General features: G+C 38.8%; 1 protein-coding gene across 6 annotated transcripts; it reads right to left on the reverse strand.

The window, feature by feature from the left end:
* Positions 1-288: 288 nt before the first annotated feature.
* On the reverse strand, positions 289-10,686 carry LOC113674049 (uncharacterized). Of its 6 annotated transcripts, none has more exons than XM_027190524.2 (6): positions 10,504-10,683; positions 9,526-9,875; positions 8,566-9,193; positions 7,573-7,769; positions 4,250-4,540; positions 289-2,370 (listed from the first exon to the last, which is right to left on the reverse strand). In XM_027190524.2, the coding sequence occupies exons 2-6, from the start codon at positions 9,863-9,865 to the stop codon at positions 878-880; spliced, it is 2,949 nt and encodes a 982-aa protein (XP_027046325.2). In that variant the 5' UTR covers positions 9,866-9,875; positions 10,504-10,683; the 3' UTR covers positions 289-877. The 6 variants fall into 6 exon arrangements, with proteins under 6 accessions (XP_027046325.2, XP_027046324.2, XP_089055788.1 ...); XM_027190523.2 differs by having other exon boundaries at positions 7,531-7,769; XM_089199662.1 differs by having other exon boundaries at positions 9,526-9,591; positions 10,504-10,675.
* Positions 10,687-11,513: the final 827 nt, after the last annotated feature.

Consider the following 11,513-nt stretch of genomic DNA (forward strand, 5'->3'; position numbering starts at 1 on the left):
AAATGCATATTCTTAGCGCAGCGTGTGACCACTCACATGTAATCACGATTAAATTTTCGGTTGCAGTAATTAAAAGATCAGGCAGCATGTTTTAATTCCTGAAGAGTTTTTTCAAACTCTTCCTGTATGACCAAACCGCATACAAAACAATGCAAATCTTGTGGTAACTAGATGACTTGACGATACAATAACAAGGGGAAATATTGAGCGACTAATTCGAGCAAACATACAACATTGAAAACAGAAGTATTTAAAGAGGAATAATTTGGACCAAAGAGAAAACAGAAATTTCATCATAAAATGTATTTGGTTTGAAAACAACAAGTTAGAGAGATTCTGGAAACGTTACAAGTTACATATCTGTATGTGTCACCTTTAACAAGGGCCCAGTTAGTTCCAGTTACCGTTAATAACGTAATAAAATAAACTGGGTGTAGGATTCGCGTGTTTATCTGTCAGCTATTTCGGTAGATTGAAGATAACTTCAGCATAGTTCGCATTCAAGTTCAAAAAAATTCATTCAAATTCATTCAAAAAAAGCAGTTTTTTGGTCAAACTTTACGACTTCTTTAATAAAAGCATGTTGCAGAATGATCTTCGCGAGAGAAATACAACTACAACTAGCCAGCAATAGAGTGGCATAAGTAAAAAAGAAACAAGACTCTGACGGTGACTGATAAAATTTACATAAAAACCTTTCTCTTTCGAAAGTGGCGGAGTAAGAGGAGTCTCTCACTTTTTGTTGCGATACACGACAACTAAAACAACAAAAGCAAATAAGAAAGCATGCACTTTGCACATACACTAACATGGTAGATTTATGACACTGTTCAATTCTGTATTAAAAGGTCCGCAAAATCCACATCATGTTGCCCTATTAGTATCCACCGGAATTTCCACGACCTCCTCTGAAACCAGGACCGCCACGCATCATGGGCCTTCCCCGAGGCGCACCACGATTTATAGGGCCTTGTCCAGCAATTCTTCCACCAGGACCTAACGAACGAATTGGGGTACCCTGTTGTGAAGGACCACCACGAGCGCTTGGAGCACCACGCATTTGGGGGCCCCCTCGGGAAATTAGACCACCTCGAGAGGAAGGGGCCCCTCGAGGTGCTAAGCCACCGCGAGCAGCGCCTCGGTTCGCTGGAGAACCTCGTGTTGGACCAGTTCCTCCTCCTCTGGTAGGAATGCCCCGTGCGACTGGAGCACCTCGCTGAACAAGGGTACCCCTATTAGGGGAAGCTGTTTGAGAGAGAGCAACGCCTGTCGTGCTAGCGGCACCAGTTCCAGCTTTTCCACCAACTGCCCCACCACGAACAGAGATAGCTCCACCCCGGACTGCTATGGCTCTACCACGAGCCTGTCCCTGCATGCCTGCTGGGGATGGCGTCCTCACAGTACCTCTACCCACTGGTGAGGGACCTCTAGGAGTTCCCATGCGTACACCTGGAGAACCTGAAGGTGCAGGGGCTCTGGCAGCACCAGTTTGTGTGGGTCCTCTAACTCCAGCTGTCGGGGAAGCTCCTAGTAAACCAGCTCTACCTTTAGATGCCATTGGATATGGGGCTCTCATCTGGACTCCAGGGGCGCCTGTACCAGGCCTTGAACCACTCAAACTACCAGGTGATCCACGGCCACCTGCATTCGGTCTTTGCAAGCCAATTGTCCCTATTGCTTGTCCAGCAAGACCAGCTTTTGAAACAGCAGAAATTGGAGACTGGGTGGCAGAAGAGGCAGTTGATTTTTGAGCCTGGGTAACAGCCGGGTACGTCTGAGATCGCTGGGTTGCCGGAGAGCCATAAGAAGAGCTTGATGAAGCTGTCGCAGCTCGGTTAGCACCAGTAGCGTAGGTGCTTTGGACTCCTTGGGCTGCAGGTTTGGTGTACTGATATGCTGCGGATGGAGTTGTTCTGACAGAAGCAGCAGAATATGAACTCGATGCAGATGTAACACCATATTGTACTGCACTTTGGGGAGATTTTCCGATTTGATTTGATGGAGTAGAAGACAGTGTCTTTGATCCTGTCGCACCTGTTAAAGCCCCTGGGCCAGGTGCTGCTGAAGACGATAAGTATCCTCCACTACCTGGTATTGGCGTGACAAGTTTTTGTTGGGCAAGATACAGAGGAAAGATTGGTTTTGCAGTAGTGCTAAGTGCTGCCGATTTCGCTGCAGTAGCAACATTTGGTGAAGGGACAACACTTGACATGGCTGCCTGCTGAGTCAGAGAACTACTCGAGGTACCACCAGACTTGGCGACTCCTCCAGGGTTTAAAATACTTAGTATTTTAGCTTGAAGGTCGGCTTGTTGCTTGGCAATTGACTGAGGATCCACAGCGGGCTGACTTGGTTGAGTTGTCGCTAATCCTGGTGAAAAAGCGGGTGTAAATGGAACTATGATGAACAATAAAAATATTGTAGACATACCACAGGAAACAGAAAACAGCAAAGAGAAGGAGCATAGCAGCTCAATGTATCAATTTCGAAATTTAAAAAAAAATTTACGATTTTCTGGGTTTTCCAGAAGCAGCCTTTAGCTAAAATCTCACTGTCATTCGTTGCATTGTCATTGTCTGTTATTTTTTCAAATGTTATTGTCATTCGTAAACACCCAGAGGATTGTCATCAGAGAAAAAAGTTATTGACTTTGATCATCAGAGAAGTAAAAAAAAGTAAAGTTTTCAAATATGACAACTTTTCAATCATACTGAGACTGCCTGCTAGCTAAATGTTAATATATCCCTGATTAATTTGCCAAAATACGAGTACCAACTAGCTCAGACAATTTGAAGTTTTCTTTGGTTTGAATATCAATATGTTAATTTTCAATACATTTCAATTTGCTACTTGCACAGTTCTTTCATTATGGCAAGTCTCATACACTATCTTGATGTCACAAATTTCAGGCAAGGACATCCACTTGAATTCCAATGCTTATCATAAGTTTCAAAATTTTAGTTCATTAGCATATCCGGGGACATCAGAAATCTAGAGAAAACTCATCATTTTGGGATAAAAGGCCCTGCAATACTTCGTGACACTATTTCCTGCAAAGGAAACTTATTACATTCCAGTTTCCACACTACACTTCCTCCAGGCAATTCAAAAATGTCTCTCCTACCCTCACACAGGATGAATAACATGCAAAGAGGCTTATTTCTACAAATACCATCTTAATTATTTCATTCAAGATGGTGCATTATGACACCACATTCCACCTCATATTTGATGTTGATCATCTCCTAGAATATTCGCAGGAAATGGTGTAGATTGGTTGGAAATTCATCTGTGGAGCTCACCAGACTGCGGGACCATTGACGTGAGGAATGAAAATTTGCACAACCTAAAGCTTACGCTAAGATCACTGCATCTCCAATCCGACAAAAAAGAAATATACTTCTGAAGAGATGTGTAACACATTAATGATAGGCCCATTACTACCGAAATTTAGAATGATGGATTTTGAGTAAAACGTGTCATACTTATGCACATTCACTTTACCCTGATCTCTTACACCGAACTGACGTCACCTACGGGCCGTTTATGCATGCTTTCTGCGCTTGAACAGAATGGCCGATCCCAATGTGCCAACGAGGCCAAAACTTCAGTTAAAAATGAGTTTCCCAAAAGTTTGAGTTTCCCAAAACTTCACTTAAAAATGAGTACACATACAATGTAAGTCATGGTCCTAAATGAGAGCGAGTGTTGTTCCATTCGATCAGTACACATTGACAGGCACCTTTCTTCTAGTTACATGTTCATTAAATTAAAACCGGAAAGTTTCATTTTCAGGTCAACAGTTATATAGGCAGCTCTGGTTAAAAGCCACATTTTGACGAGTAATTCCTTGTCCAAATTCATATCATCCCAATTATATTACGAATTAAAATTTCAAGATTTTTAGCTATTTTCAGCTACGGCAAGGATGTTACAGATTTAAGATGATAAATTGCATGTTCATTACCCTTTGAGAAAAACTCTGTTGTCTTAATTTGCTCTTGTTTTCAGGCCAACAGAGAAATTGGATCCGAAATTTCAATTTCCCACACAATTTTAGTATCTGTAATGCAATGTGAAGAAATAAGTTTTGATGTAAAGTGAATCGGCACCACACGATGCACATCTTATTTCCAGTCAAGACAAAAAAAATCGCAGTACATCTGAATAAAGCTGACTTAGCTTCCAAGACCATGGTGACAAAGGTTGGATGACTGCAGAGAAAAAAAATCACGTGGTGAATTTTTACCTCCCTTGCCATTGGCTGTTGAGGTGCTTCCTACAACTTCTTGCTGGCGTTTCGACAAATCATCAATCAGCTTTGCTAACTGGTCTGAAGAAAGGTTCCCACCAGCTGCAGCTTTACTCAAAAGGGATGATATCTCGGATGATTTTTCTTCTTTGGAAACTGTCTCACCGACATCTTTGCTACTTCCCTGAACACTGCTAGCTTTCGCTCTTTCACGTAGATCTTGCATGTACTGATCAAAATTTTGACCAACGAGTCTCATAGCATCATCAAGAGGCATGTTTCTATGCTCTGTATGGAGATAAAATGGGTCTCAAGTTGAAACAAGAGATGACAACAGGTCATGAAACAAAAAAAATCAATGTTTTCCTCTTGTGGATGCTGGTTTTGGTGATGTGCTACGCTGATAAAGAATTTATAATTTTACTTCCCAGCCCAACTTTTTATTACCCACACATGCCACAGATGATTTAAAAGAAATATTGCACATGAATTACGGCCCATCATACAAATGCATAATCAAATGGTGTATTAACAAAGTCGAGCCCACTCATAGCAAATAAATTAATTAGCACAGCAAGCACACACAAGTACATGCCATGATAAAACTTAAAATAGTTTAAATATTGTTTGAAAAAACAAAGCTCACAAGCTAAATATTAACGAAAAAACGAAAATTGGTTTTAAGCCCGTATAAGAGTTTTTTTCTCTATGGTCTATGACCCTTCAAAATGAAACCTAAAAGTTTTCAGTCTTAACATTTCATTTCCGTAAATAACTCCCCAATAACGTGATCACTACATTGAGCGTGATGTTTAATTACTAACAACTTACCGGTTCTAGGAAACTTCTAGGTTTTAAATTATGAAAGAATGTTAATAAGTTGAGAGTTTATGAAATACATGACATCTAAATATTTGTCAACCATTTTCAGTTAATAACAACCACACACAGAAGGTTAATTTCTATAGTTTGGTTAAATATACTTCAGCTAAGCCTGTAAGAGAGTCTACATGTAGAAACATCACACGTTCAATGTGGGCGATGATAATGTAACTAATATTTATAAAGCAGATCTCTGCGTTCATGACCCTGTCATTTGACATTCATGTGTAACTCACCCTTAGATCAATGTCACTATGCAAAATTTAATCATCTTAAGTTTTAATGAGAAAGAGAGAATAATATTCTGTCAGTGGTTGAAGAGTAATGAGGTTTAAGAGACAGAAGATGCTAGGGTCTTTCAGTTTCTTCCAAACGAAGTAAATTAAATCACGAGTATAATTATAGAACAATAATAAGAACACCTGTGTAATAAATAATAAAGCTCTGCAATGTACCAAAGTGCTGGTGGAGTAACTTGAAATAGAATAGCAACTGAACTCACTGGAAAGACACCAATACTTGTCACATTTCACATTTACAAAACTAAAGCAAAATAAGAAAAAATTGTCCCACAAGGAATTTCAGTGTCTACCAAGTAGGTGAACTCTTCCCAAGTGACAAAGTACTCCGTGTCATCTCTAATTTGAAAAGTAATCATTACAGTATGGTTTGTGTTTGTGGTTTTTTTTTTTCATTTAACCATGAACCACTACAAAATACAAAGTAAATGACTTTGTTATATGTACTGTCATACAGGGTGCTGGGCCAATGTGGTATATCATTTATTACACTTTATTTTTGTCAAAATATGTGCCCATTCCTACCTCTCATGGAATATGTTAAGCTTGTATATTGTCTCTCTGTCCTTGCTCATGCAAGACAGTTACAGTAATTAACAGAAATTGTACGACCGGCAATGTCTACAGCTTGCAACTCCCATATTATCATAAAAAAAAATTCAAAAGAAAACAGGAAAGACTTTTGTTGAGATAACAGTCTGTTCCAAAAACTTTGTTTATATCCATCTTGCTTTGTCAAAAAAAAAATACAGTTTAAATTCTCTTACTCAAATGACAAGAATTTGACTAAAAGAAGCAAGCAGGACATGTTAAGACTTATCACAAAGAAGGAATAATTTGTAATAGAATGTCAAGAATGTAGACTACAGCATTCAAACAGTCACACATCAATCACAACAATAATACTAATAATAGAATTGAAATTAATAATAGTCAGTAGTGGTGGTGGTGGTGGTAAAGGAGTGAATGATGGGGTTAATAACAATGTGACAAGCTAATTTTTTATAGAGTTTTTACTCACAGGAAAATTACATAATTAATTGGCAACCTTGAATTTAGAACTAATTAAGGTTACTTTGGTCTGTCAATAACCCTTCAATGTCATTATTTTATAATACAGAGACAATTGTAATTGTGTTTTGGGTAAGGGATAAATAAATTGCACTGCTGTATCAATATTGTATATTGATCATTAACCATATGAGCAATAAATGTTGAACAAATATATAGAGGTAAATAAAAAGAGATTGCAATTCACACAAATTGCACCACTTTAGTTGTAAGTCGTATATACATGTATACAAGGATCATCCACCAAACAATCCATTCCCTGATTGATAGCTAAATTATATGAAAGTTTTACAGTATACAAAATCATAACAAAGAAAGCAAGTTTTATTCTCAAGATAAAAGAAAGATAAAATAATATCAAAGATTAAAAAAACCTTTTGTATCTGGGTTTACAAAAGATCATAATTCTGCCAAAGAAATCCAAGTATGGCTCTGAGTTCAAGTAAGCATAATTATACGTGATGAATCACTTTGACTCAGGGTTCATACCATACCTTATGTCTGATACACATGCATGGTGGCCAACAATCATCCTGTTGTGGGTTAGGATGATGTTCAAATCTAACTTGCTGTAAGCAAACTGATTTGCATGTAAATACCCTAATGAGCCAGTTGTTTATGAACCCTCTCCTCACATCTTCCCCCAAAACAAACATTTCTTGCTAAAAACACCAGGCATAATGACAGTGCCATTATCATGATACCACTTATACTTTGATGTTGTTAGTCATTTGAGCAAGGCAGCAATTCACCATTGAATGTAATCGTTTTTGAAAGCCTATGGTAATTTTATATGCTTTAAATAGTGCAGCTTTTTCAAACAAAGAAAACCAACCTTTAATTGTAATCAGTGAAGCTGGGAGACAATTCAGAAGGAAAATAATTCGTAAATAACTCCCTTCATAAAAGCCTCCCATCTGAAAGCCCTGAAAATTAGGTAATTAGAACATTTTTATCATATTCCTGAGTTTTGCCACTATGATTTAAGTTTGAATACTTTTGTCCTACCCCCCATAAACCCCTTACCAGCATGTGTTGTTTTCCCTGCAAGGGGTGTTTCATCTTTACCTTGGGGTGATCCATGCAGAATGTTGACAGTCACTGAGCGATGCACCTCATGTTGGCTGGTTATCACTATTGCATACAACACGCCACGCCGTGCAACATCATCCAAGAGTTCTACAATTGGTTGTGTTCCATGAAAGTGCAGATCTACCACCAGTCCAACAGACTTCAGTCTTCTTTGAACCAGTTCTGCATAGCCTCTGCATAGAAGACAAAGAAAGTACTTGTAAATGAATATAGGCAATTCCTGGACTGAAGGAAATATCCATACCCACATCATGGGAGGGTCATTAAAAATTCTGAAGGACAAAAGGTGTCAAGAGCCTACCTATTGAAAGGAATTTGTCCAGGTCAGTTCTGATTCCTGACAGGATGGGGCTAAAACTAAAAATCCCTTTACCAAACAGGGAATCTACTTGTATCAAACTAAAGACCATCTAGCAACACTGGCATGCTTTTGTCGAATATGCCATCTACAGTTGTTCAATTTACATTAGACACACTCAACAGAAATCATTTCCTAGAAGAGAAATTACAGCAAGGCTTTCTAAGGGCAAACAAGAAGGGAAAAATACTTGTTTCTCCAAGAATACTGGAAGAATCTTGAGAAACAATGGAGTTTTTTTTACAACTTTACAATGAGGTTTTGGACCCCCAAAACATTCTAAGAGCTTTTGAGAAAAACATGTTATAATGTTTGGTCATTTCCTTAAAATTTTAATGTGCAAGATGTTTGAGAGTTGACTGACAACTGTGGCTGATATTGTTTCCACTGCTGCTAATAAGCTCACAAGTTGATCTTGCACACCTGCGAAAGTTGAAGGTCATCATTACACCAACAACAGCAAAATGGTGTGCTGAATAAAACCCTCACAAATATCATCTTTCTTGAGAACAAAATGAAAATAAAAAAATTAGAGCTTTTTCTCAGTTCTACCTAAAAAAATATATTGTCATCAAATGACTGACAATGAAATGGCACTTCACAGCAAATACCTTTGTTGTTTGTTCATGACTACTATAACACAGTCAGTTGGAGCCTCTATGGTTTTGCTACTGCTGTAAATATCATCAGGACCATCGTAATCCATTCTTGGCCTCTTAGCTGGACCTGGATAATCTCCAGGTCGTGGGTAATCTCGGCTGTCACGACCATCCCTTCCATAGGAGTCATACCGATCAAACCGATCATCCCTTCTGTCTGGGTATGGGCCCCTAGGAGAATCATATGGATCCCTCCGATCTCTGTCGTATGGATCACCTCTGTGATCAAACCCATGTCGTGGATATGGCTCCCTGGGAGGGGGTTCATTCCTGTATCTGTCTCGCATGTAGAAATCATCATTTCTACCACCACCATAAGGGCGGTCATCCATTCTCCGAGGTGGAGGTGGAGATGGAGACCTCCCTCGCCGATCAAAAGGAGGTGGTTCAAACCGTGATGGGAAGCGATCATAATCTTCAAATCTTGGTCTGTCACGTGGAGGAGATTTTCTAAATTGTCTGTTTCCTTCACGGTCAAATTCTCTTTCTCTCCTGTTGAAAGGGAAGGGTGGTCTTGAGTCTCTGTCGCGTGGTCTGTCTTCCATCTTTTCCTTTCTTCTATCACCAGCTAAGTTGACATCTGCAATTTTAATAATTCAAAGACATCACCAAGAGCCTCTTAGACACACAGCAAAGCAAAGGAAGCTGAGAACAATGGACCTTGTTCACCAGGCCTGGGCTGTTCAAGATGTTGTTATGTAAATGTTAGAGATTTGTTTAGTTTAAAAGCTTTTAAGAAAGTGTCACTTTTCCTTATGTAAAACCCCATTAAAATTTGGCCATTGTTAATACTGTGGGACAAAAAAACCTGTTATTTCAAATTTTTATCTAAAGCTCCACAGCAACATTTGACCCCATGCTAAATTGCTATACACTATGCTCTTGCTGGAACTTTTTTCTCCACTGACTCACCTACTCTTTTGCCATAATAAACTTGGCCATTTTCTTTTGCAACTGCAGCATCAGCTGACTTTTCATCTTCAAATTGTACAAAACCATAGTTATTATGAACAGAGCAGCCCACTACTTTGCCATACTGAGCAAAAATATCTTCAAGCTCCTTGCGGCTCATCTGAAGGTTACCGATGAAAACGCGACACCTAATAGAGTGAGGGTCACTTCTGTTGGTCTCCTTAGGTGGGGTATTTTCACGTCTCCCTGGCTTGCCCCATCGCTCAGGGGATCCCTTACGATTATCACGGAACCTTGTGTCTTTCTTATCATTAGGAGCCACTTTTAGATCAGAGTTCATGTTGCTTTTACTGGAAATTGAAAAAAAACACTTGTTATCAACAAGACAAACTGAAAAAAGAAATCAAAACTGAGAATGTTCTGCTTTGCCAATGAAAAATCATGCATTTTGGACTTCCTTGGTTCGATGAAAAAGCCTTCAGGTAAGAACTCATAATCATTATCTTTGTTTTGTCAAGCAATAACAGTTCTTGTCGACTAAGCAAGAATTTTTTTTTAATTTCCAGCAATAAACAAGCCATGATATTACTCCCAAATACGCTTCCAAAAGAAAGTTGATGTAGTGGAAATAACCCAAAAGAAAGTCCAAAAATGAAGACTACCATAATCTTTTTAATAGTAGCCAAGGTTAAGCTAGCCAAGGAAAATTCGCTGACAACTTAAACGGGATCAAAAAAACAACTGACCAGTGTCTGAAGCCGACCGATTCGCGGATACCAGGTCAAATACAATGTGTTGACGTTTCCGAAAGTCTTCCCCTTTTAGAAACAGCCTATTTGTTGAACAATCGCGAAAAGCTTTTTTATACTCATATCAAACGACTTAATTACGATCCACTCCATAAGATAACTCGCTCGACTGTCGTTCTTGAATTAGTTCCAGATACCACGCGCCATTCGAAACTAAGACAGTATTTACCTTATTTCAGAGCAACCTCAGAATTTTTGGCTTCTCCCCTTCCTCTGATCATCCAGGAAGGAAAGGAACACTTCTTAAATGGTCAAACCATAGAGAAAAGAAAAGAATTCACAGAATACTACCAAAGGAAACTACACGAATCCGTACTCCCGCGTGCTTATCATTATGGGATATCATTTTGGCAAATGACAGCTGACCAGTCAGCTGACCGAATGCTAACTCGTACCCAGATTACATTCTAAGTGGTTCACCGCCCGCGCCAAGGGGATTGCACTAATTCAATAAAGGAGACTAGATGAAGTGAAAAATTGTAGTTTTGCAATTTTCTGTCAAGACGCAGAAGATGAACGATAGAGGAAAAGAAAGATTTTGGAATTTTTTGACTTATTAAGTTATACGAGGACGAGGGAAAAAGAAGTTGATTTGTGAATGGGTATCTAAAGTAAGTTTGACCACGCAAACATATGTTAAGGACACTACCCAGAAGGCTCACTTTTAGTAAATTGATTACGAACATAGTTACAATGTTCATCCGCTTGTCTATATTTCTACTGGTTTTGTAATCGGACCTTTCAACGTCACCACGCGCATGTGAAAAGCGAGTTTAGCGTCCCTGTAAGCAGTTCTTCGTAAGTTTATGAGTATGGCCTTGGTGAAATTTCGTCCTTTCGTTTTCTTAAACCTTTGGCACAAGCGGGACTGATATGTGAGTACCTTTGTAACTTTGTTTTCCAAAGTTTAGTTTCCTAGCATTTAACGAAATTATACAAACAATTTTTTTTTGTATAGCCGTATTTTCACTTGATTCGAGATTTAAAAGCCAAAATTATATTTGTCCAATCAGCATTTTGTAACACACTTTAAATTCAACTTTGTACTTTGTATTATTCAGAATTGAATATGACAGAAGAACTTTCGAAGCATGTTTTTATTTGTTTTTTTCTGTTTCATTAGCAGTTTATTTTGGCGTGGATGCCCACGATCAAAAAACACAACAACAGGAGAGACTT

Source organism: Pocillopora damicornis, chromosome 3 (assembly GCF_964200805.1).
Source record: "Pocillopora damicornis chromosome 3, jaPocDami1.2, whole genome shotgun sequence".
Lineage (NCBI taxonomy): Eukaryota > Metazoa > Cnidaria > Anthozoa > Scleractinia > Pocilloporidae > Pocillopora > Pocillopora damicornis.